The sequence below is a fragment of the Manduca sexta genome, chromosome 25 (genome assembly GCF_014839805.1).
Source record: "Manduca sexta isolate Smith_Timp_Sample1 chromosome 25, JHU_Msex_v1.0, whole genome shotgun sequence".
Lineage (NCBI taxonomy): Eukaryota > Metazoa > Arthropoda > Insecta > Lepidoptera > Sphingidae > Manduca > Manduca sexta.
In genome coordinates, this window is record NC_051139.1 from 9,681,840 (window position 1) to 9,708,871 (window position 27,032).

The window sequence follows — 27,032 nt, forward strand, 5'->3', positions numbered from 1 at the left end:
ATCATGAAAATATTTATAGAAATTATGCACAATAAGATATTGTAATAAATGGAATAAAATCATTGTTTGTTGTAGCCTCGTTTATTTTCCATGGTTTATATATTTAATTAAATACTGACCATTATTACAAAAATATTTCCAATTCATTATTTAAAATGTAGAACAATGTATCTTATAATAATTGTATAAGTTAGGAATACATAAAAATAAAATGAATTATAAGATCAAATCATGAATCGGAGAAGATTATGAATAAATACTAGCATACTAATATATACATGAGTTATAAAATCACAACGAATTTTAAATTAAAACATGTGTAATTTGGCATATTAATACTTCATTGTATTTTTTACAATAATTTTATGTGTACTGATATGTATGTTAGTCTCAGGTGTCTCGATGTAATAAATAATAATTTTAGTTTCTTTTCCATTTATAATTAATTTGTTATGCATTATGCAATGGCCAAGAAATGTTTAATGCAAATTCTTCAGAAAAAGTATTACATAATAATGTCGACTCACATATACACATACATACAGCAGAAATAGACTGTTTCTCCTTTGTACACACTCAAAATAAGTACTCTAAACATTATAAGTACATAGAAAGCTAAATCATCATTTTATTATGCATTTCGAATCCACATTAAAACCTATTTGTTATTCTACGACTTACCATAAAACTTACTGTTTAATAAAAATATTAAAAGATTGACATTAATTTTCGCTTTACCAAACATATCCATAACAGCACAACCTTCATATTGTTTTTGTAATAAATCTTGAATGTCGATTTCAATTGACTCCATTTCTATACCCATAAACTTTCCTTTTACAGTAAACACACCATTGTGGTCAGTAGGGGTGATTTCGAATTGAACATTTTTAAACTGTGATTGTGAAAGTCCATCTATTTCTAAAAGTACTCCTCTCTCCAGCAGTTTCGCACCCGAATACTTAGCAGTGTATTTAGATTTTAACTTCTGGACATCTTTTCCCGATCTACGCAAACACGCGTGTACGCTCCTGAAAACATGTGCATAATTTATGAAGGAAATAGAAGTTAAGATATTTAAAATCTGTAGAAAATCTATGAAAGATACTAAAGGGTCGCGAAACCATGACTGCTAGCAGATAGCGATTTAACCAAGATACTTAATCTAGCGTCGCAAATCAAAGTACGAAAATTAGTTACTTTAAATATATAACTATATAATTTAACTTACTGTTTGCCAGCATGAAGATTAGCCAAACACGACTTTATATACTGATCATAAGACTTGCATTTCTCCTCATAATATTTAGTTTTCTCTTGTAAACTTAGTTTTGTTCGCGCGAGCGTCGCCAAAGCCCTTTTCTGCGCCTGTCTATATTTGCCTCTGTTACATAAATCTAGGGCAATCGAAGTGACCAGTGCCTGGTATCCATCTTCTCTAGTCACATATCCTTCATCTTCAAGCATCTGTAAGTTTTTGCGTAATTTCGCGATGTGCTCGCGCAGTGTCATGGCCTCGTCTGGTCGCGCTTGCCCAGAATAAATACGTTGTTGAATTTTTTTCGCGTACTGGTCTTGTTGATCCTTCGTAGTTCCGATGACAAGGGCTTCTAACAAATGCTCCCCTACAAATTACATGTACCAGGTACCTACATTAGTAAAAATTTAAAAATGGGTAGCTTGGACAAGCAATTGCACATATTATTATGTTAAAAATGATTAGATACTCCATTTAAATCCATATCATATTAAATAATTCTGTATTTTAGGATCATCAATTTAAGGAGTAACTACTACTCACCGTTTAGAAAAGGCAGAATAGCCACACATAATTCTTTAGTCTTGATAAAGAGTTTATTCAAGTCAGTCATATCATCTGATGGCGCTTGGTATTTACTCACAAGGGCTAGACACACTTCTAAGCGGGCATTCTCTTCTGTACACCCACCCATCTATTGACGAAAACAAAATGTTACTTATACTATTTGTGGGTAAACTTAGCAACTTAGGAAGAACAATTGACAAAAAAAAATCGTAACTGGGTATCCGTGACGTTCACTACCTTGGGAAATTTTATCTCAAAAATATTGATTACCAATACACAAAAAAAATCTATTTGGAAATAAAACCCAGGGCTTCCCAAATAACAGCCTTACAACTCCAACTTAAAACGGAGGCAATAAGGACATTGATTAATCAACTTGGGTTTTCATCAAATCAACTTATCTGTGACTATATTTTCGGCCGTTTTCAATAAACGATTCCTACCCTAATCTTTGATCCAATGCCAAGAATAAAAAACTACTTGCGTTGTGGATTGAAAAAGCAATTGGGATCGTTTATTGAAGTCGGCGGTTAATTAATTTCCTTCTCCAACCCAGAATATAATATGATATATTATACTCTAACAATAAATACTTTTAAATATTCTTACAATATCAGTTTCGCGCGGAGCAAGTTCGGCTACGGAGGGCACATCCCCCAAATCGTCCAATAATTCGTTCAGTCTGTCACTAGGATCACGCGCTATGACGTCCTGGTATTCCACGAGAAGAGCGTGAGTGTCCACAATTTCCTTTAAGAAAACATTTATGTTAATTAGAGAAATAATATTATGTCATATTAGGAATCTTTTGTTCACATACATATTATCACACCTTTGTTGCCTTTTACGGGTAAGGAAAGGTGTTATCACACCCATGTTTCGCCAGCTGTTAGGTCCCACATAATAAAGGGGCGAGCTTATTGCTATTTACTGACCAGAAATATTGACCTACTATGTTTCGGCTAAAACCATTTAAAAAGTCACATATTAAAACAAACTTTACCTGAACTGTTATAAGTATATGGGGTTGATGCAACAAAGTCGCTTCAGTGTATTCGTCTACTGCGAAGTACTCCTCTAGTGTGGGTCCACGGCAACATCGACGGAACAGCTCCTTCATTTTCTCATGACATTCCACAATAAATGGATTTAGGCATCTTAGGTGACTTGATTCTTCTCCAAACTAAAATAATATTGTAATCATTAGATAACTGTTTTAGTATGTATACATACTTTTATTTGTATTATATTATCAATAAATAAAAATACAAAACACTTACACCCTTTTTGGCAGCTGAAAAATGTAGTATTTTGGCAACAGAGGCAAGGTTCTTTCTTTGATCTGTTGTGAGACTGCCACCGTTTTGCATATTGATTATATGAAATGCATCAGGTGCAACTATTGCTGCATTCAAAAATTGATAGTACACCAAATTGCCAATCACCTGAAATAGATAATTAGTGAATATGTTGCATATATAATATTATTATGTAAGAGTGTTGTATGAAGTATCCATAGGAATAATACTGTTATTGTGATAGGTCAGGCCAAACAATCATTTTGTGTTGTTTCTTCATCGCAAGGTACTCCTCCCCCTACCCCCTCCTTTCCTTAAAGCCGCCCCTTACATTAATGAAACTTTAAACATAATAATATCAAAAATATATAAAACACTTCTTTCCCTCTTATTTTTCAATTACTTGACAATGTCCTAAGCGAAAACATAGACTAATAATTTTATGTTATTTTACAATACTAAAATAAATTTAATATTTACCTTTAAAATGTCTTTTTCTGGCGTATGAGGAAATTTTGTTGTGAGTGCTCTGTGTAAAACGCGAGCCATGTATGTAATACAAAAAGGCAATAAATCTGTAGAATTTGTAATTTTATCCAAAAACATTGTCACTATTGTCTTCAATTGACTCAATGCAATTTCTAGTCTAGTTTTCACCTCAGGATATGTAAGGGCCTCTTCTTGTGTGACAGTGTACGGCAGTTTCCTTAAGAAAATTGACATGTTAATTATAAATATTGCTGTTAAACAGGGTTTACATTTTTTAACATACTTACGATATTTCTCCAGTTTTCATTTCAGTTTCATTCCTCCATGTCTTATAAATCTCAACAGGTCCTGTTTCAATGTTCAGATCTTTATCCTTCAGTATCATCTCAACTAGAGGTCCAATTATAGACTGCAAGCTGTTTAAACCTGACAATTGCCTTGATAAACTCACAGCCATTTTAAGCACTAGTGGTGTAGATGCAATTATATCAAAAGGCTTCATGACCTTGCAACTAATTTCCCCTTCAAGAGTAAATCTGAACAACTTAAGTAACAGGTATTCATCTCTGGCATATGCACCAAAATTATATAAGCTCAACACAACATTTTGTAGAAAGAAATTTGTTTTATTCTGAGGTATACAAAACAGAAGTTTTGATAGGTAAGTGGGATTAGTTTGTAGTTCATAGAACAAATGTTGATATCCATCCAGAAGCCGTTTCGACTCTTTCGTCAGTGATTTAAGACCCTTGACGGCAGTTGATATTGTCATTAGTTTCCCTTTACCGTCAGGACGTTCTTGAAAGACAAGTTTCGTCATTGAATTGTGTTTTACCAAATTATTAAGTTTCAAACCATGCGCAGCCACTTCTTGTAATGCAATTCTGTTTTGGACGAGAAGACCTATCTTAAGATCCATATCATCAATTTGTTTTGATAGTTCTTGATTTCTCCGTATGGACTGTACAACTTCAGATTTCAATGATTGAAGTTCCATTTCTCGGTCATAATCTTCAGTAGAAAATTCCGACAGAGGTATGAATTTTTTTACCACTCGAAGTGGTGGGTTGGGCGAATGGAAGAGTGAGATAAACGCTTGTCGCGCTCGTCGCCCTCGCCACAGAGCTTGGATCTTAATAATTTTTTGTTCCTATAAAAGAAATATTGTAGTTATTTCATATGCACACTTTTTACTCAGAACTGCAATAAACACAATGCACAGAAACATAAAACGACTTATGATATGAAAGTTATTCACAAAAAAAAAATGATTACAGCCTAAATTCATACCTGAATTTTGTACCAGGCCCAAGGGTTTTGTTTCCTTTCCCTTTTTAATTTAGCTTCAATGATTTTCATTTTTATAAGAGTTCCATGCTTCCTCTCCATCATTACTTTTCTCCACCAAGCCTGAATTTTAATTATGTAATATTCGTTGGATAGGAAGTAGCTAAGTCTCTCTGTCATAGTTTTTCTAAGCAGATATCCTCTGCAATATGCTTGTAACTTTATAATAGATTGCTCTATAACCATTTGTTTGTACTTATTGACATGATGTTTATTTGCTTTCTCAATAATGCCATGGATATCTTTTTTACTCAAGTACCGTGCATAAGGAACAAAATCCTTTGGTGTGGTCCAACTATAAGTATAGGATTCCACATCAATATAAACAGTATTGCCGGCATCAGTGTGGCAGACGATCCATGGGCAAATGTTCTGACCCTTCTTTTTTAATGATTTTATAAACATTTGGAAATATACATCTTTACATGAATTTTCCAGTATCCTTGAAGTAGCTACAATAGGGCTTGAAATAGCAATCCAAAAATCATTTATATTGTTTTTCAATACAGACAAATTTAACTGAACTAATCTATCAGTTAACTCTTTCACTTTATTTGATTCAATATTAACATCTTTAATAACGTCTAAAATATCATCATACCATAGGTTTTGGGGTTCTTTTTGTATAAGAACTTTCTTTAGCATTCTCAAATAAAGTTCCTTTTCTTCCTTATGTAAAGAAGACATTAACTTCAGACATGGACTTTTCAATAGTATCATTAGAGTGTCAGCATCTTCTTGTAATACAGCTTTGTTTATGTTTTCAATAACAGAGACCACTGCGCAAAGAAAATAAAAATTAAAGTGAATATTAAAAGCAACAATAAAATAAATTTAAATGATACAATACATACATTCTTCATTAACATCATCTTTTAAGTTAACCATTTCAACGGTATCACGGATGTCTTCTAAGGTCAATAATGGACAGGCACATTGTTCTCTTACTTTAACCTGCAGTGCAGTTGCCAATGCAGATAAGTAACGTCTTCGACAATGAGGTCTTAAACTCTCTAGCTGGAGTTGTTTGGAGTTAAGACAGCTCCACACAGCATAGTCTTCACCTCTCTCCACAGCCTGAGAAACAGATGCTACAGCAGATAAATACGATACTGATGCTAATATTTCACTTTCATTAAGATTCTTCTCCAATTCATACTTTTCCAGTTTCATTTCTTCATATAACAATGGTGCAGCAAATTTATCTATCTTGATATTTAATTCTAAATCTGGATTTGTAAGTGCCTCATACAAGTCTTCTGGGCTGCCTTCGTCTAAAGCATTGTTAACATGAAAAATTGCTGTCTTGTGAGCTTTATGTTTTTGAGATTGTTGATTGCCTTCAATAATAACATTCTGAAATATTTTGTGCCAATTTGATACACTCTCCACATCAACATCTTTATTACATTCTATTGTTTCCTTAACTACATCACAGTAGAAATCTAAATTATCACAATTATAATTTTTTAACTTAACCCAATCTTCATCAAAAATCTTTTGTAAAGTATTGACATCACCGTTTTGTGCTGCAGCACACAGTTGCTTCCATAGGAATTTGTAGTTTACTGAGATAACATGACCCTGAATTTCAACTTGTGTTAATAATTCATCATATGCATCAGATACATAGCTCTCATTTAATGAGTGATTATGAGCGGCTTTAACTTTTTCTTCCTTTGCTACTTGCAAAGCTTTCTTGTATTCATCCAACAGTTGATTCTGAACATATTTTATTTTTAAATGAGGGTTCAAAATAGCTGAAGTAATAGATTTTTCAGTATCAAGCATTCTATTAAGTTCTACAACTGCATTATGTAGGCATGCACCATTGTCAACGCTATTATTGGACAATATCCCTCCAATTTTTTGAAACATAGGAAGTGGGTGTTCACACTTCTGCAAATCCTTTGATACAGTGTCTAATTCCTCATCTGAAATATTTGCAATTATAATAATTAAAGTCTCATATTTATGCTGACCATACCAAATCTCAATAGATTGTTGATAATTTGATGAAAGTGAAAAATAATATTAATAGAAGGAATAATAATTTGAATATCACAGTTGGATCTTAAAACTATGAAGTCTTAGAAATACTTCTACAGCGTTAATTATTTAGAGTGAAAACTTATTCAACCTTTCGCATCTTTGAGGAAAATTGAGTACAAAACCCAAGCAGAAAATGTGTTGTGGTTAATTAATTAAAGAAATGATTTACCAGTAAATGTTACTTTTCCAAATACATCATGAATAAGGGGCGCTTTTCCTAGTTTGAATAGATGTGAGCTCAGTGCATGTATACAGTAAATTACTTTTGGCATATTCTTTTTATCATATATATCAGTTGTTTCAGGCTGAAAAGTCTGCAATTAATGAAATATATTTGGTTAAAATATGAAAATTAAGCGATTATAATTTATTTTTTAATATAAAAATAAATATTACCACTGGAAGTTCAGTTTTCTTTAAGATTTGTAAAAACTTATTTATGTTATCAGTGTGTTTGAATTGAACACCCATATACTGCAAAATAAAGAAACAATATGTAATGAGTCAAACAACAGTAAGTATTATTATCAGGGCTAATGATCCATTGTTGTTTATTTATAATCAGCTTTACTTATGATTCATGCAGAATTTCAGAATAAATTAGACATAATTATTAATTCTGTTTGTGCATTTTTTTAATTAAATAGTCTAATTGATATTAGATTATCAGACTGGGTTTATCTATGGTTCAAATATCTTCACAGTTTTTTATTAGTAATATTGGTTTTTAATAATAGTAGAATTATATTATCAGCCCTGGATTGCATTTCTATTAAATATTAAATACCCATAGCTGTTTAACCTTGTGCCCTTAAACAAGGGTGTAATTAAGCTTCAATTCAGAGGAGGTAAAGGGAAATTTGTTTGTAGATCATTGCAATCATTTACAAAAGTACATTCAAATATTTGTATTTGTGTTAAATTTTATGAGAGCAGTGGCACCCCCCTACCTTCCTCATTCCCTTTACCAATTAGATTAGTTATTAAATCCAACACACTTATGGATTAAAAAAATACAGAGAATTTACTGGTGTACAAGTTATTCAACATAACATTTTTTTTTATTATTTACATATTTAATTGGTGTTTTTTTTAGGTTTTAAGTTGTGAGCATATAAATAAGTATACATAACTTAAAACTATAAAAAGTTTCAATTGTATTTTGGAATCTATTTGTAGACTTCCATTTCACCAATATATTAATCAAACATAATTTATTGTTTAAAAATATTACTAGTATCACAGTAATACCTTGTATCTCTTTTGGTCGATGTCATAAATTTTATTCAAAGGAAGTAACTCAGGATAAATAAAATTAGCCAACTTTGCTAAATACACTCCATTACGCAGGCTTTCTTCAAATTCCGTGGCGGTCGGAAGTTTTTCTTTCAGACATGCCTCCATCCATAACTTAGCTTCTTCCAATCGGCAAAGATATTCGTAAGCAACAGTTCTTTGTCTAATAACGTCCATTTCCTGCCCAGTTTTTCGTACTTCCGTGTCAACTAGGAACATCATAATTTGTAACAAAATTACTATCTAGTGCGATACTCGGCTCATTAATAACAATTTGATATCTATCCTGCACAATTAAACAAAATATAATTTCATAAACTTACTGTCGTCAATTTTTCCTATACGAATGTCTTCGTTATCGTGCTCCATTATAGTATACATATTTAGAAGTAACAGAATAAAGAAGTTACATTTGCAATTTAACGGATTTCAAAAGCATTATTGGATTATTTAGCAAGAATCACTGTAAACAACTCGGTCAAAACACTATAGATCCTTGTCTTATGTTGAAAGTGAAATGTGAATAACATCGCCGTTAGATTTAAATAAAACGGTTCAACAGTTGACATTTGACAATATAAACAGATGTTTTGATTGGGTTTAGGCTGGGCTAATACAACCGTGTTTCCGTTTCTGAAATCAGATTCTAAATCTAGAACGCTCCTGTTATAATACAGTGTTGTCTTACACACTCATGCTGAATTATTCCATGAATGAATGAAATGAAATTAGTCGACATTTCTTTGGACATGTTTAATTTTAAACACTGAATAATTTAAAGTAACTTTGCTCTTTTTCGTAATTTTTTTTCAAGTTAGTTTTAAGATTCTAAATTCCGCGTAAATTCTAAAGAGTCGCGTGCAAAATGTAGCGATTGGCGCGAGCTTTGAAAAATCGCTGTTCAAGGAAGTCACGCAGTCGCGGTTAAATGCTGCGCTGGTAATCTGTGGAGCCTGGTAGCGGCTTCACACCGATTCTGTGTTGATCTTAATATTATATTGAAAGTAAGTACTGACTGGTTAAAACTAATGAAAATAAACGTAGGATTGATTTCCTTTAACATATGTTAAGGTTGATTAAGTGCCGATTTCAATAAAGAATCATAATAGCTTCTTCGACCCGTTGCGGATATGGACCGATAAAAAAAAGTTTTTTTTTTTCATGCTTACAAATGATATATTTTGATTGGTTTATTCTCGAGATGTAATCGAAGATGTAAGTCTGGATTACTTATTGAAAACGGCCGTTAAGCACCGAAGGCTTAGTTCAGTCTCCCCTGCTCAGCAAATACTACTTAGACAAAATAAGTACGTACTCCTTGGAAAAAGTAATTATCCTTATAAAATATAAACATATAGCAAAGTTTCGTCTGTGATATAGCGATTAATACTTTTTGGTTCCTTTTTTTAAATGTAGAACTCTAGTATATTTATCTCTTTTAAGAATCATTGACGTAGAAATTTGGCAGAAACCGTCAATATATCGTCGTAAAAACGATACAGCCAATCATAACAAATTGGAATTGGAATAAAGAATTATAAAAGTGCCTATAATAATCTATATTTTTATTTTAATATGGAAAATTTCAAAAGTACTGAAACTCAACCTAATGAGATTTCCGTTTGTAAATGTTTACTCGATGATAAGTCATCTGAAGGGATTGTGATTTTGGGCCGAAAACAAAATATTTTAACCACAGTGTCTAGAACAGAATACTACCTGCGGGAACGTCGTATTCCAGAATTAATAAGATTTCTATTTACCAAAGTAATAGCTGAAGGTTCAGATAAGCCAATGGTATATTTGGAAAAGTTATTGGATGACTGCATGTTATTCCGAGCGGGATATGCTTTGGCACCAGTACTTTATGAATCAAGGTAGTAATGAAAATTTCGAAGATAAAAACAAAAACTATATGTCTATTGCCTATCTATTTCAAGCCACAGACGGACTATAATATCATAACTTTTCCTTTAACATTTTCAGGCATTTGAAAGCTGTAATTAAAAGTTTCGATCCAGGACAGCGTGGGTGGTTAAGTGCAGGTCAAATACGTCGAGCATACACAACTCTAGGTCTAACACCTAAAGAATTTCTTGATGATAGAGTCCAGTGTGATATTGTAATAAACTCTTTAAAAGATAGTCAAGAAACCGAGTTATTAGGTTTGCTTTCTGCTGGTATGGAAATGGATGACAAAGTTGAAGATTTGAAGTCGGAAAGTTCTACTTAATTTGTATCTGTACGATATTCTAGTTTACTTACATTAAACATTTAAATAATTTAATTTAAACTTAAAATTTATATGCATAGGATTTTTTCCCATAAAGTGTACATTGTACATTCGTAAATGAATTACATTTTCTTTTAACTACATAGTCAAGTACATATTTTTGTTAAAAATAAAAAACAAAATCGGCGTAACTGCTTGAAAGACTGCAATGCTGTGGGCTGTAGTATAATAATACTTGAAATGGTATCTACATAAGTGATGTATTAATTTTACCTCCATATGATGTTCATGTCTATCGGTAGTTCGTATTACAGAGTGGTAGCGTATATTTATGATAATAATATTATTTTTTAACGAAAAGGGAGGTGAAAAAAAATAAGGCCGTTAGACCGGCTGCTTTTTTATTATAATTTATTTTACATACATTTTATATGTAGTCTTATCTTAGTCTTTATTAAGTAGTCTGCGTGTATTATGTTCTTTGTATCCGTGTCGCATGAATGAGTCTCTTTTTGTCATGTTCTTTTTTCACACCACATTTTTTTTTCCAAATAACTGACTACACACCACAAGAAACGTCATAACAAGATATCGTTAGTGAAGTGTCAAATCTGTATAATAAGATTGCAATAAACGGGAAAGGCTTTACTTATTAATAAATTATGATTTTTTGAATTACATTAGATTATTTCAACATATAATATGTTTTTCGTAGGTCTCTTTATTCATTTAATATTTTTATTTTCGATATTTGATATATATTTTAAGTCTCCGATTGTCAAGGATGTGGTTCCTTATCAGCCAAAACATGAGGCAGTGGCAGACCGGCTCGTGCTATTTATTGTAGATGGATTAAGGGCTGAATCATTTGTCAATTACACAACAATGCCGTACATGAGGTTTGTTTTACATATTATAAAAACGGATTTATATATTCTCTTGTCTTTATCTACTTGTTACTTGTTAAACTATGTTACAGATCAGTTGCGAACTCTATTGGGAGATGGGGTATATCTAATACTCAAGTGCCGACTGAATCCCGACCAGGGCATGTTGCGGTCATAGCAGGATTTTATGAGGATCCCTCAGCAGTAGCAAAAGGGTGGAAGGAAAACCCAGTTGATTTTGATTCAGTGTTTAATCAAACAAAGCATACATGGTGTTGGGGTGCTTATGATATTGTTAATATATTTACTAAAGGTCATGATGACCATATAACTGGTAATGTGTTTGATCCATATGACAGTAGCTTCAGTACTAGTCAGAACACTACTCTATTGGATGCATGGGTGTTCCACAGTGTCTCAGACTTGTTTTTAAGCGCTAAAAAAAATGAGGAAGAAGCAGATAAATTAAGCAAAAAGAAAATAATATTCTTTTTACATTTACTTGGCACTGATACTTCAGGTCATACACATAAACCAAAGACACCGTAAGTGCATTGGAAATGATTGTCATTATTTGTTTTTCACACTCCACACCATATAGTTTAAAGAATATCTCAATTTTGAATGATAAACAAAAATGTGCATCCATTATGTTTTTATTATTAATTCTCTTCAAATGAATTACTGTGTTGCATGGTTGGTCATATGTACTTTTCCCTTTTTGTGCAGAAACTTTTTGACCCAGCTAAGATATGTGGATGAAGGTATAAAGGAAGTTGAGAAAGTCATTAGAGAATATTATGGTGATGATGGGAAGACAACTTTCTTAATGACTTCAGACCATGGCATGACAGATTGGGGTATGTTCTGCATTTCTTTATTCTTAATTTTATCTCTATATAATATTTTTAATTGGAAAAATTACAGGTTCTCATGGCTCTGGAGATGATCATGAAACACAAACACCATATGTTGTATGGGGTGCAGGTATAAACACTATCTATAATTGGGGTACTAGTGATCCTGCAACACTGTTTATGTCCTTGGACCATAGACTAGATCTCAATCAAGCAGACCTTGCACCACTTATGTCCACAATTCTTTCCATTCCAGTTCCAGTAAATTCTATAGTATGTATACTTTTATTTTCAAATGTCCCAGAATAGGTTTAAAAAGTTTGTGTATGATTTATAAAATAAACAATATATTTTTTTTAGGGTGAAGTAAGAATAGAATTATTGAACATGACATTATCAAATAAAGCTTTGGCTGTGTACAGTAATTCCAGACAATTAGCAGCACAGTATAATAAGAAAAGACTTGATATAGAAACTGATGCAATATCATACATTTATCAACCCTACAATCCATTGACTCGGGACAAATATGATGAAATTATAAGTTTTACAGAGAAGTTGGTATTGGAAGAAAATTTTGAACAATTAATATTATTTAGTGAAGAGATTATTAGATTAAGTCTTGCAGGCTTGAGATATTATCACAATTACTACCAAGGCCCACTTCTTATTCTAGTCACTTTATCATTTATGGGTTGGATAGCATATTTACTTAAAATTGTATTGACACAAAAAATCAATGTGGATCCGGGTTCTCCTAATTTCAAGAGAACTTTAAGGTTTTATGGTGTTCCAGTGACTGAACTATTAAATATTATATTTTCTATATTATGTTTTACATCATTCTGCATAGTATGTGGTAAGATTCATTCCTTTTACTATTATTTATTATTTTATTACTGTAATTTTAATATTTTTTTATTGCTGTTGCAGTGCAAAATTTACCAATGCAGTATTATGTTTATTTCTTAATGCCAATACTTTTGTGGTGGTATGCCTTGTCACCATTGCATGTATGGATAAAGGCAATAAGGAAACTTAAGGAAAACAAGAGTACATACACATTATTTGTAGAAATTATTAGTTACATTGTGGGATCTTTTGCTATGGTAATTATTTCTATACAATATTCAAGAAAGAAATCAAGAACGTAAATGTAAGCAAATAGTTCTCTCCTTTTTAATAAACAAACTTATATGAGATTTGAGAACCAGTACATATGTCCATGTATTCAGCGTAATTCAAGTTCAAATACAATACATACACATAATTATAGGGTGGGTAGATGTTTGTTCTTTTAGACTTTCCTTTGTTTTGCTGAATTTGGTATTAAAATATAATATTATATACAAACACAATTTTTTTTTAATACTTATTGCAGTCTCATGAATGTTTTAGGGATTGTCTTTCACCTATAGGTGGATGTTGAGCATACCTCTGTTGGGCATGGCTGTGTGGCCATTTATGTCCTCATCAGGGAAACATTTAAACAAGAAGCTACTTCCCGCCTGGTCCTGTGGGTGTTTGGCACTTAGTATTTTTTCATTCATGCCTGTTGTTGGTAAGAATGTATATATTGAATTAGTGTAAGTATAGAACGCAATGATCTATCTTTATGAATAAAACATTAAGATCTTTCTTGATGTGAAAAAAAATATTGTATAAGATTAACATTTCTTTCCTATTTCTTAAAAGTTAATAATATTGTGATCCATATTTGTAATATCAAGTTACTAAAAGTTTATATAAATTATAATAATGTGATATCGTATTTTAATTTTTTTTATGTGCTTCTAAGATTATAATGGATAATAATATACTTATGATGTATTTGATTCCAGGGTAATAGCAGGATTGTTTTGGCTAGCTATGATAGCTATTTATACTAAATCAGTATTATTGAACAAAAGACAAGATAAAGATGAATATAGAAGAGAAATAATATTAAATATAATTCAAATGGTTCTCTTAATTATTTCACTACAGAATATATATGTTCAATCAAAAAGGTTTGATAATGGCACTCCAGTTTCAACATGGTATCAAATTATAGCCTGGTTTATTGCAGGTAAACATAATAACTTTTTTTTTCTTTTAAAATATATTCTTCAGTAAATTACTAATTATTTATTTTTTCAGTATTATGCTTCATCATACCAGTTACATTTTCAAGGAGACTGGTTTGTCGTCTCTTTGCTTTAAATACATCTATATTAAATTTTTACCTATTATTATCAGTCTCTCATGAAGGATTGTTTATGGTGGCCCTGATATTAAATATAATGTCTTGGATATTCATTGAATTTAAGTTGCTTCGTTTAAAAAATGTGAAGGTTTGTTTGATCTTATTCTCATCATGTTTTTTATGTAACAGGGATTATAGTAATTTTATTAATTATTGGATCATAAATATTTCTTTAAAAATTTCTATTCATAGATCATAGAATGCAGTTTTGAAAGTGAACAAGATGATAAGAAAGGCGGTTTTCCAGTTATTGAAAGAAGCATAAACAATGAAGATTTTAGACGAGCATTCTTTTTTGTATCCTTTTTAAACTTACAAGTTATTACCATAAAATAGATGGATTTCAGATAGGAAATACTTCATCATATTCAATATATTTCTTGGGCTTCATTATAATTAAGTAAAAATTTGTATGACAAAGCCCAAGGTGTTTTCAAATAAAGATAGTTTATCCTCAACTAGATTATCTATACTTATGATTATCCTCAACTAGAATTTTCAGATATTATACATAATATTAGCATTTTTTGGCACAGGCAATATTGCATCATTGAATTCATTTGAAGTCAGATGGGTGACTTGCTTCATAACATCTTTCCACCCATTTGTTATTACAACTCTAATATTATTGAAAACCCTAGCACCATTCCTCGTTGTTGCTTGTGGTTTTAGAGCGGTGCAATGTTTGACAAAGGTACTGTATTACAATCTAAGCTTACAATGTAAAATGGACTATGGGTTCAGGATAATATTATTGTGTCAGAGGCTTGTATTTACAAACGTTATTTGGATATGTACAGCGCTCTCTTATGATAATAATTCTATATCCCAGTGCTTTAATCATGACAGCCTTCTCAGTAGTTTTGGCATGATAGCCTTTGCAGTGCATACAAAACTATGATTAGCTAATATTCAGATACAACTTTGCTTGAGTTGGCCATCAGATAAACAAAGCTGAACAAAGCTAAACTACGTATTTGCAGACTCTGGTGTTCGGGCGCACTGTGCGTTCTTATATTGTTCGTGAATATGGGTGAAAATTTGAATAATAATAATATTGTTTTGCAATTTCAGGCACCTGTTGGTTATTTAAATATAGTAGTTTTGATGTATTCAAACATAATGGGAATTCATTTGCTGTATAAAGTGAAGAATACAGGAAGCTGGTTGGAAATTGGGACATCAATTTCTCACTATGTTATTGTTCAAGTAATCACTCTATTTATTGTTTTGATTAACCAGATTGCAAGATTAATGACTGATTTTAGTTCATACAGCTTTGTAAAGAGATTATTAAAAACTCGAAAAAAATACGAATAAATAAAAATAAAACATACAATTGTAGATTATTTATACAATATTTTGTAAAGGAAGACTACATGTATAATTCAAAATCAATTCTGTTGGAATTGTAAAATTGACTGTCTTCTCCTTGCTTTTTCACCCATACACCAGATTTAAAGTAGCCTTCTGAAGCCCACTTATTCATTTGTTCTGTGGAATGCGGTCCTGATACATCGTCATCATTTTGACTCCATTTAAACTCCCATTTGACTTCATTGGTATTCTTCTCCTCAGTTTTAGTTTCAAATGGAGTTGGGTCTGGATTTTTAGATTCTAGATTTTGCTTTTCTTTCTGATCAAAGTCATCTGCATACATATCTAAATCGGCATCTTCATTACTAGCTTTAGAGACAATGCCATTAATTTTTTCATAGTTCTCTTGATAAATGTCCATATTACCCATTTTTGTTAAGATTTGATTAGCAAGTTCTGTTATTCTTGTAACAATTTTGCTGTTTTCATCAATAATTCCTGCTTTTTTCCTTTTCCAACGCTCTGCAGAAGAAATTTTTGAACTTGCACCTGAAATATAGTTAATTATTGTTATTAAATTTATGTTTCCACAAGCGGCGATAGCCTAGTTGGGTGTGGAACGGTCTACCAAAGACGAATGTCCGCGGGTTCAAATCCCAAGGGCACACACCTCTGACTTTTCTAAAAAATCATGTGTGTATTCTTTGTGAATTTATTGTTCGCTTTAACGGTGAAGGAAAACATCGTGAGGAAACCTGCACATCCGAGAAGTTCTCTATAGGAATTTCGAAGGTGTGTGAAGTATACCAATCTGCACTAGGTCAGCGTGGTTGGACGGTGGTAGAGGAGAGCCCGTGCTCAGCAGTGGGCAAGTATATAATACAGGGCTGATATTATTATTATTATTATGTTTCCACATGAGAAAAAGAAGAAATGATATGATAAGTGAGTTTTGATTGGTGAAGCAATTCACCACATTCCACATACACTGAATGAAATAAAAACATAAATACTTACCTAATCTCTGCAAAGCCTTAGCAATGGTTTCTCGTGGTTTCATATGTTGTAAAATTTCTTTGTAATTTTCTATCAAATCAAATTTCTCATTAATCTCTTCATCTTCACTGCTGGATTCATCGCCCAGTCCTTTGTTGTCTTCACTTTTGTGAATTTTGTACTTGTCTTCAGGTCGGCCCTTGACTTTCACCCAATCTATGTTATCTAACCAGCCATCTTTTATTTCTGTCTGTTTTTTCCATTGATAATGTCCTTGTGCATCAAAATGTCCTTCCTCCAGCTCTTCCTTCATATTAAATGGAGTTATAGTAATCTGAAATGAAAACATAATTCTAAATGTAATGTGTTTATATTTGCATTATCAAGACTTCGGCGATCCATCATTGTTTTAACAGGTGTTGTAGCTTCTAAATAAAATCTACTAACAAAGTATACAGTAAAGGGCAATCTCAAATTATTGTATTTTGTCTATACATTTTAAACAGACAGTTACTTAAGAACAGGTAAATAATATGTAGCTTTTGGAGAACACATTTTTAAACATACAGCGGTGTGGCACCAAACGCAAATCTTGGCTTCTGTAGCAGATAGCGAATACACCTCTTGGGTTAGCTGTTTGCGCTAATCACTAATACAAGTAACAAAACAGTGAACATTTATTGTTGATATTATTGTACTTATATCAATTAATTTTTATACAAAGATCGTGATTATTTTACTTACTTCACCTTCAATTCCCCCAACTCCTTCTTCTTCTCCTTCAATATCGTCTGCATTCATCACATTGTTCCTTTCCTCTTCTGCCCCATTATCTTCCTCGTCAGAATCCAATGAGTGTTTTTTTCCCTCCCTCACTGGTTGTTTCGGTCCTTCGTCGTCAAAGACTTCAGAGGCCGGCCGCTTCGACATTTTCTCATATACTAATTAGCACTCAACTCTCCTGAAACGTGGATTAAATTTCGATATTCATTAATGTCGAAACTATAATAGAAAACAACCATAAAATCGATTTTTGCAAGTTTATCCGGGAAAAACTGTCAAGATTAAAAAATATAAGTTCAGTGTTGCCAACAATATTTTTTCAATTTTTTAACTTATGTAAGAGTTTCCGTCAAAAATGTCAGCTTCTGTATAATTCATGAAAGTATTTATAGTTTACATTTTTTTCGAAAATTTTTATCTAGTTAAAAAACAGATAAAAGTGCTGATTTTACTCTCAGAAATTTTAAATATGTAAGAAGCATAGTATCGCAAAAAAATGACGATTAGTCTTTCAACCATCGATATGAATCTATAAAAAATATAGCAGGCGCCAGACCATAGTGTTTCCCTCTTTTCTTACGAGTAATTTCATTTTATATTTATAGATTATTTTTCATAACTAATATGAAAATATTTTGTCATAAGTTGGGAAAAATGAATTAAGTATGTGGTAGCACAAAAAAAAACTACGCATCCGTTTTTATTTGATGTAGAATGTCATTGATGCCTGTCTCATGTGCCGTTACATCGTGAATCCCTTTATTAATTACGGTGCATACTTACTCTAAGCGTTTTCCACTAGGTTTCCATTCGCCCATCCCGCCAATCTTACGTTTAGTAGATAACGATTAATAATTATCGCTAAATCACCAAAGAATTCTAAGATTATATACATCGTCAATTGGCAAGATTATCATACAGAAATTTTGCGTTCACTTAATCTGCCGCGAAATAGCAAAACACCAATGTAAAATACTCTATATTGTTTCCACATCGTGATTTTCAGTTTTTTTTAAGTGAATATCAGCATATTTTCTGTAAATATCTTATTTTTGTAGTAGTATCTAAGGACGCTGTGACATCTTGTCACACAGACATTTCAAATAAGACAACGACTAACGGCCGCTTTCAATATGCAATCCTCATTAGCATTCAATCATAAAAATTACTTAATATTACTTTTTACTAATTTATTAATACTGCATATGAGACGGTCCTTCATCTGGATCATCAAATGGTAGAGGGGTTCTCTCCTCATATTTCTTCATTTTCAACTTGACTAAACAACATTAACAAACAAGTAACAATGGATAAATAACAGAAAATTATAACAAAGAATTCATAACAAAAATCATTAAGCGTGTCAAGACAGCGTGAAAGCACATCAAGGCAATTATAATTTTTTGGTCTACGGTACGCGTGTAAGTATAGACGGCACTAGTGCACAAGCGAAAGAATATAAGTGCCACCAATTTAGATTAGTTTCTTCAATGAACCAAACCAACCAAAAAAAAAAAAAAATTATACCAAATTTACTTCTAAGATATGGTCTATCCACCTGCCAAACTTTATCAAAACACGTTAAGCAGTTTCTGCGTTTGCATTTAAGTTAGTATTAGTGAGGAAGACCAATTATTCTCAAACGAAGTTAATCAAAATACGCGCCAATTGAAATTTTACAGTTTCTATCAATAATTACAATTATTATACTTCGTGTGCAATTTAAAATTTAAAATCCTTGAAAGACCAAAATAGAAATTTCCTCACCAATACAATATAATAATATTGTGCTTTTTATTTATTTAATTTGTGTTAAATAAATGCAAAATTTACTTCATACGATCCCTCCGAAATTTGAAAGATCTGCATTTGTTTTTGCCTTGCACTCCTGAGTGCGTATATGTTTTACTTAATTTACAAATATTGGTTGTGGTTAGGAAAATATTTAATATCTCCGAGATATTTTAATTTTTCATGTTCAATGATTACATTAATATACAAAAATCTCTCAATTCGTAATAATAATATCGTGTCTAGGTGGCGTAGTTGTATTATAGTAGGACTGCAGTGCCGAGGTGTCTAGTTTGATCCCAGGTCGGGCAGGAATGGATTGGATGGAATTAGATGAATGGATTGCATGAAACTGGATTTTTCTTGTGGGGTATCAGAACTCGTAGTGAGCACCGGGGGAAACCTGCGAATGGGATACTGGACTCCCTCGGCTCAGCGACTGAATTTCTAGAAAGTTGGAAGGGGATAGCTGGGAAGAAAGTATAGGAGAAGGATAGGAAACCTCTTAGGATGAGAGGAGGGGAGAAGGTCAGGAAATGATCGCGAGCCCTTATAGACCTCAACATGAATTGGCAACTATTTCCACACATAGCTATCTGGCTAGGGCTGCGACAAATGTACCACCGCGTCGTGCATGGCCGTGCATTCGGTGTGGAGACCGAGCTCACAAGATGAAGTTAAGAAGTGAAGGGAATCCTTGGGGGGTTATGGCGATAGATTACCTTCCGCTCTTCTCTATCACATCATGGGTCGGAATATGCATAGCGAACAGTGGGTGCATCAGTTGCGCCTTGCCTACCTCTTCTAGGATAAAAGGCATGAGCTTGCGTGTAGTAATATATACTTATTGATATATAAAATATTTATTATCTACACATAATAATATGATAAAAGCTGGTCAAGGGCATGTAGGGTCAGTATTTCTTGGACAGTGGGTATCTTGGGAGGCTAGGTATATTGCGTAACTTGTTTACATTTGCGTGTCGTGTTATTTAGAATAATATTTTAACATGACTGAACTAAATTTGGGTCATTACATTATAGGGCGAATACCTACTGAAAATCAAAACATAGCTATAGCCTCAATATATTTATGAGGCTATATTATTTTTTTATTTGTTCGAACAAGTCGGATGAAATGCTACTTACTTTATGCGTACCTATGTATTGAAAAATTATTTTCAAGTTTTCTATTTATTTAACCTAGGTATTTGAATTAGACAGTAATAATTTTGCAGACCTGATCCTGTAATAAGTAAGTCAAATATTTTAACAGTTATCACTATTATGATATTTCAATTGAAGGGCTACTTAGTTCTCAAAAGTAGGATTTTTTTTTACCTAGCCTGATTTTGTAGTATTTATATTACAAACATAAAGAAAATGATGTCGTACGGATGATTAGAAAATACTAGCAGTTAAATTAAGTACATAATAATAATAATACATACGAGTTTTTTTTATTAAATTTTCGGTCAATAATTATATAATATAAATCTACTTTTTACTTTAATTTAGATTTTAGATCGTGAGCCTAAATTTGTAGTAACTACTTATCTACGTAAATTTAATTATACTTGTTATATTATTATGAATTGAGTAGTATTATCGATATTTTCATGATATTTATGTATTCAATTAAATTACAAGAAATAGGAGCGTAAGATTTCAATACTTTATAAAGTAAGTCAATTGACTGTTTTAATAATTTTGAGAAAGTCAATTGACTAGGTCGACCAAATTTTTTTTAAAAAAAAGGAAGTGTTTTGACTCGACATGACTTTATATACTTAGTCTGGCCATAAATACTGTTACACTTAATTATAAAAAAATATTACATTTGAATTTCGAATCTGTCATTTTTATACGATTGTTCATTGTGTTTTCTCATTTTGGCGCCAATACATTGTAAAATATTTTGCGATATTAAAATGGTGTGGGGTGATAAAGAGAACCGAATCGCTGTGATAGCATTACACAAAGTAGGTATGGAGCCAAATGCAATTTTTAAAACTCTCCATACACTTGGTATTAGTAAAATGTTTGTGTACCGGGCTATTAATAGGTACAATGAGACCTCCTCTGTTTGTGACAGAAAAGATCTGGCCGTCCACGTAGTGTTCGTACGAAAAAGGTGGTCAAAGCAGTAAGGGAAAGAATTCGAAGAAATCCTGTCCGAAAGCAAAAGATTTTATCTCGGGAAATGAAGATAGCACCTAGAACCATGTCGCGTATTTTAAAAGATGACTTAGGACTTGCAGCCTATAAGAGACGCACTGGCCATTTCTTAACTGATAATTTAAAGAAGAATAGGGTGGTAAAATCGAAACAACTACTGAAGCGGTACGCAAAGGGAGGTCACAGAAAAATTTTGTTTACGGATGAGAAAATTTTTACAATTGAGCAACATTTTAACAAACAAAATGACCGTATTTATGCTCAAAGCTCTAAGGAAGCTTCCCAATTAGTCGACAGAGTGCAACGTGGACATTATCCGACTTCAGTGATGGTTTGGTGGGGTGTTAGCTATGAAGGAGTGACTGAGCCATATTTTTGTGAAAAGGTATCAAAACATCGGCACAAGTGTATCAAGATACCATTCTTGAGAAGGTAGTTAAGCCCCTTAACATCACCATGTTCAATAACCAAGTATGGTCCTTCCAGCAAGACTCGGCGCCGGGTCATAAAGCTCGGTCCACGCAGTCTTGGTTGGAATCGAACGTTTCGGACTTCATCAGAGCTGAAGACTGGCCGTCGTCTAGTCCCGATCTTAATCCGCTGGATTATGATTTGTGGTCAGTTTTAGAGAGTACAGCTTGCTCTAAACGCCATGATAATTTGGAGTCCCTAAAACAATCTATACGATTGGCAGTGAAGAATTTTCCCATGGAAAGAGTGCGTGCTTCTATTGATAACTGGCCTCATCGTTTAAAGGACTGTATTGCAGCCAATGGAGACCACTTCGAATAAGCTTTTTATATTTTTAATTGTTTTATATTTATGTATTAAACTGACACACTGTAAAAGTAATAAATGTTATTTGCAGTTAACAATTTTCTTTTTTCTTTATTACAATATTTATGGCAAGACTAGGTAGTTAGCAAACGGTTGAGGCGGAGAGCATTCTGTGTTCGAGACTCGTAAAGAGCAGTCGACTTGAATAATAAGTGGTTTCAAGACATTACTTGTTTTAATTTCCAATCCCTAGATTCTGAGTTTTCTTATATACTTATGTGATGAATGGTTATTCAATTCAATTTGTCAGATAAGTTGAAATCAGTGGCATTTACACCAATATTTAGTAGATATTTCCACTAAATATAAATAGACTAATAAATTCGATAATATTATATACTAAAATATTCTTCTTAAATAGTTATATTATGTTGCTTGGTGTGACGAAAAATAAACTGTTAACGAGTTAAGACAAAAAACATAATAATTTATTTGAACTATACCACTTATATTAGGTATTTCAGAGTTTCTGTGCAATATTTAACGATAATTTTATAAAAATCGTTGTGACGTGCCATTATATTATCAAGTGCGCACTGACATTAAAATAAAATTAAAGTATTCCACATAGATTTAGCTCAGTCCAGAATTATCTTGTCAAATCTTATGATAATATAAATATTACTTACTGTAAACATTATCAGACTTTATAAAGTATTAAGGTGCGTTCGGGTAAGATCGTTTAACGATAAATACAGTGAAACTATTATTTAGTTTAGGCTACATAGGCGGCGACGCTGTTTCTTTCTGCCCCGCCCTGTAAGTATACGAAAGTTGATGCTACGACCAAGAATAGGTATGCTGTGAAACAAAAGGTAGATTTCGTACTTCTTGACACTGATCGAGACTTCTATTTGATTTTGTGGACCTTATAATCATTATAATCGTTATTAGAATTAAGTTCGAACTTACCTCGCGAACGTCCGATCTTTTCTATGTGTTTTAAATTTCTATACAGATATTATCACCTATTTTTAAGCTTATACGGAGAGAATTGGAAGATGATTAAATTATCACATAAAGTAGCATTAATAATAACCAGTTTCATGTATAAAATGCCGGTACCGCTTAAATATTTTATTGGAAAAAAAATATTTACGAGACTCCTGCAACACGAAATTAGCCGAACGCACCGTATAGCGCATATAAACATAAAATAAAATTGTTAATCTGAAATGATTTCTACTTATGTTAATTTCCAGTTTAGTGCTATATTATTATATGCAGTCACTTTCAGTGTGTCATTATTTATGATCTTTATTCTATAATAAATAGAGTATTTTGTAAAGTAAATTCAGTCTATGAGAATATACATATAAAGTCTAAAATACTGAGTAGGTTTTTGAGATATTTTCTGGAATTATACAGTAGAGGGAGCAAATGTGCCTTATCAGAAATGGTTAGTGGTTACTTAAATATTTGGATATGACAACATACTTAAAAAATTGATAAACCTCACTTTGGGTTTAAATTTCCTTTCTAACAATATTTTTTTGTAATTTATTCTAGATGTTAATATTTTTTTGTAGCAGGGTACATTTTTTATATAGTGTATGAGTGCCACATAACATTATAGTTTAATTAATAGTTCTGAATTAAGTAACTGGAAGCAGACATTTTAAATTACAAGTTTTTCTCGGTTTGTTACATTACCTAGCCAGGATAATACTATTAGGTACTTAGGTTACATGGATAATGTATATTTAAAAAGCAGGGAACTACTTAATTTTTTTTCCATATTAATGTCTTATTATTTGAAGGCATTTCAATAGTATCAATAAGGGATAAATTATTTTTCTCTCCTAATTTAGTCAGATCATTTATGTCACGTACACCATATGAAGGATCAATATCTCTGAGAGTAGCATCAAACCGAATATTACTGTCTGGTGACAATCTTCCATCTTTAGCATAAGGACCATATGTGATCATGAATGCATCACGTTTCAAGTATTGGCCTGCATTCTCAAACAACCTTATAGTGCATTCAAAAGGAGTTATGTGAATCATATTAGCATTGTAAATGTAGTCTATACTTTCTTCTTTAAACCCATACTGAGATAAACTATTACAAATGTCCAAGTGTAGCGGGGGTAAAATGTTTTTTGTGGGACAGTGTTTGGCATAGTATGAGATACTTCCTAATAGAGCACTGTCTACTTCCGTTGGCTGAAATTTGAAGTTTGGAAAATGTGGTGCAAAATGTGCCACATGTTGTCCAGAGCCTGATGCTATCTCTACAAAGAGAGGATTTTCTTCATCATCATTTTCTGTGTCAGTAATTAGGAATCTCTTGAGGACTTGTAGTATAGATTCTTTGTTTCTTGATGCAGCTGGATAGATAAGCTTCTCATTTGTAATACTGAAATGAATTTATACATTGCTTTATACACAAATAGACATTATGCATATTGGTATATATTTCCCCTATATGAGGCCTAGATATGCTTGTATTGTTGTACAAAGGGAAAGGTGCCTATATGAAATAATCATATAGTACAAGATATATAGCAAAGCAGTATCTATAAAGGTTCTCATAGGGGAATTTTAGCAGATACACCATACATCTACTGATTGTAAAGCTTATTTGCTACCAAGATGTGATAAATGCAATTCTATCGCCATATCAACTCGCGTGTTTTTTGAACCAACAATTTATAAAGTTTTTGACCAACTTAGGAATCGAACCCAAGACATCTAATGTTTCACAGTGTAAGTTGTGGTCTCTTAATCTTCGGCCACTAGACTAAAACCAGTATAAAACAGGACCAAACAATTTTTAGATCTCACATGTAAACAGCAATTACTTCTATTCACTCAGTTTTTTTATTACATATAAGTAAGATACTACCATAAAGTTTAAAAAAATTTAAGGAATAGCTATATATGAATCCTACCTTTCATTTTCGTGAAAACCACAAGCGAAATCTTGAGTCTTCGACATTGGCCTCCTTAGCACCCGGCTAAGGCGAATTAACGTGCTATGAACGATGGCAATGGCTATGGCAGTAAATTTTGTGAAGTCTCATATAATCTACAGTTATTTTTATGAGGTAAATTTCAAATATTTGTGTTACACAAATGTAGACAGGTTTTGCATGGATTTGTAGTATTTTTTTTACGTCACAGTTAGTAAAATTACAATAAATTATTTTGGACTAAAGTCTTCTGTATGTAATTTAATACTTTTTGAATTTATTTAATAATTATTATTAGATTCACTATTGACCGGTATAGATATATTTTTATTTAAAAAGATTTAACTACATAATGTAACATGTAGCCTTATGTAGTTCGTGAACATTGAATTGAACTAATTCATGAACGTCAGAACGTTGTTTCGAATGTAATGAATCACAGAGCTAGTAAAATATTGAATGTCACTATGAATCACTACGACGCGAGACGGAGCGGTGATCTGTCAAGTGTGAGTGTTACCGAGACGGATTCTCTGTATAACATGAAGTCTGTATAAAATTTTAGTTTCAATACATGTAAATTAGAAAAAAAACTGTATAATAGTTTCTCGAAAAAAAATGTATGTGTATTTAAATACAGATAAATAATAATATGTATACCTGGCATCACTGCATCTTCCACAGACTGAAAGAAACAGACTAATCAAGAAGCTGGATTAATGGCTGGATATAAGCTTGAGACCATAGACTAAGTAATATATTACGTAAGAAGAGGCGGCACTTGGTACATTGAATTTGAGCTCACGCACATACATGAGCAGTTAGAGTTACATTTTGTACCAACATAGCGCAAAAAAAATGACGCAAGGCTGCCAACTTACTATAAATCTGCTCATCTCTAGGGACGTTCCTTATTCAAACGATAATATCGATAAAAATTGCTGTCCATAAATCTTACACTGGTATAAATTATGATTGAATTTGGAATATTCAAAATAAAATGTCCACAATTTTTAATAATTCTCTTTATTTAATTACAAAATACACAATATTATTACGTGAATTTCTTATGTATAAATTGTATAATGTTTAGGTCTCCTACTCAAAAATTCATTATACTCCAGTTTTCCGTTATATATTGCCAATTTTATATGGAAATTTAAATTTTTGATACCTTACAGATATGATGTTTTTCCGTCCAATCAACAATTATTATGATACAATCATTGAAAGGGCAAATTCATAGATTTCGCACGTGCCTTTTTTGATTACGTTAATAAGCATAGAATTGAAACTATAATCTAGAGTATTCTCTTCAACGACTACTTGAGTTTGTAAATTTGAATTAAATATACATCACTTTTATGTAATGTTTTAAATCATAATATAAATGTTCTTTTACCGGTGTGGATCAAGTGGAAATTTAGCCATAAATATGTTTGATTTTGGGTACCATTGTATGCCACAAACTTAACATTTTTTATACACATTAATTCTTTTCTTCATTCTCGCACACAAAATAAATAAACTACACAAATGTAAACAGAATTAGAGTCAATATCTAGGAATAATAAGAGTAACTACCTCGTAAGAGTCAATATCACGTAACACACAATACACAAATTTCTTCAAGAAGAAATATACACGAAACGGAGAAGTAGGCTCAACTCAACGTATTCGGCA

At 32.1% G+C, this 27,032-nt stretch overlaps 5 protein-coding genes across 6 annotated transcripts; 2 read left to right on the top strand and 3 right to left on the bottom strand.

The window, feature by feature from the left end:
• Positions 1-65: 65 nt before the first annotated feature.
• On the bottom strand, positions 66-8,910 carry LOC115455675 (ras GTPase-activating-like protein IQGAP1). Its single transcript, XM_030184342.2, has 14 exons — positions 8,631-8,910; positions 8,263-8,516; positions 7,408-7,485; positions 7,181-7,325; positions 5,814-6,893; positions 4,903-5,738; positions 3,900-4,762; positions 3,604-3,829; positions 3,106-3,270; positions 2,829-3,008; positions 2,435-2,575; positions 1,802-1,952; positions 1,232-1,625; positions 66-1,031 (listed from the first exon to the last, which is right to left on the bottom strand). Exons 1-14 carry the CDS (start codon positions 8,686-8,688, stop codon positions 671-673), a joined length of 4,932 nt encoding a protein of 1,643 aa, XP_030040202.1. The 5' UTR covers positions 8,689-8,910; the 3' UTR covers positions 66-670.
• Positions 8,911-8,976: 66 nt separating this feature from the next.
• Positions 8,977-11,215, top strand: LOC115455726. The gene is made up of 2 exons (XM_030184399.2): positions 8,977-10,184; positions 10,294-11,215. Exons 1-2 carry the CDS (start codon positions 9,883-9,885, stop codon positions 10,538-10,540), a joined length of 549 nt encoding a protein of 182 aa, XP_030040259.2. The 5' UTR covers positions 8,977-9,882; the 3' UTR covers positions 10,541-11,215.
• On the top strand, positions 11,103-15,868 carry LOC115455684 (GPI ethanolamine phosphate transferase 1). The gene is made up of 12 exons (XM_030184352.2): positions 11,103-11,439; positions 11,520-11,972; positions 12,157-12,287; positions 12,355-12,557; positions 12,645-13,143; positions 13,218-13,393; positions 13,683-13,870; positions 14,126-14,352; positions 14,424-14,617; positions 14,722-14,826; positions 15,032-15,223; positions 15,604-15,868. The coding sequence occupies exons 1-12, from the start codon at positions 11,243-11,245 to the stop codon at positions 15,847-15,849; spliced, it is 2,811 nt and encodes a 936-aa protein (XP_030040212.2). The 5' UTR covers positions 11,103-11,242; the 3' UTR covers positions 15,850-15,868.
• On the bottom strand, positions 15,851-18,683 carry LOC115455715 (CD2 antigen cytoplasmic tail-binding protein 2 homolog). 2 transcript variants are annotated; one of them, XM_030184389.2, is made up of 4 exons: positions 18,409-18,683; positions 17,587-17,803; positions 16,864-17,176; positions 15,851-16,395 (listed from the first exon to the last, which is right to left on the bottom strand). In XM_030184389.2, the coding sequence occupies exons 2-4, from the start codon at positions 17,770-17,772 to the stop codon at positions 15,905-15,907; spliced, it is 990 nt and encodes a 329-aa protein (XP_030040249.2). In that variant the 5' UTR covers positions 17,773-17,803; positions 18,409-18,683; the 3' UTR covers positions 15,851-15,904. The 2 variants fall into 2 exon arrangements, with proteins under 2 accessions (XP_030040249.2, XP_037298481.1); XM_037442584.1 differs by lacking the exon at positions 18,409-18,683 and having other exon boundaries at positions 17,587-17,925.
• A 4,095-nt stretch (positions 18,684-22,778) lies between these two features.
• On the bottom strand, positions 22,779-25,808 carry LOC115455668 (methyltransferase-like 26). The gene is made up of 2 exons (XM_030184330.2): positions 25,329-25,808; positions 22,779-24,793 (listed from the first exon to the last, which is right to left on the bottom strand). Exons 1-2 carry the CDS (start codon positions 25,373-25,375, stop codon positions 24,154-24,156), a joined length of 687 nt encoding a protein of 228 aa, XP_030040190.2. The 5' UTR covers positions 25,376-25,808; the 3' UTR covers positions 22,779-24,153.
• Between the last annotated feature and the right edge of the window lie 1,224 nt (positions 25,809-27,032).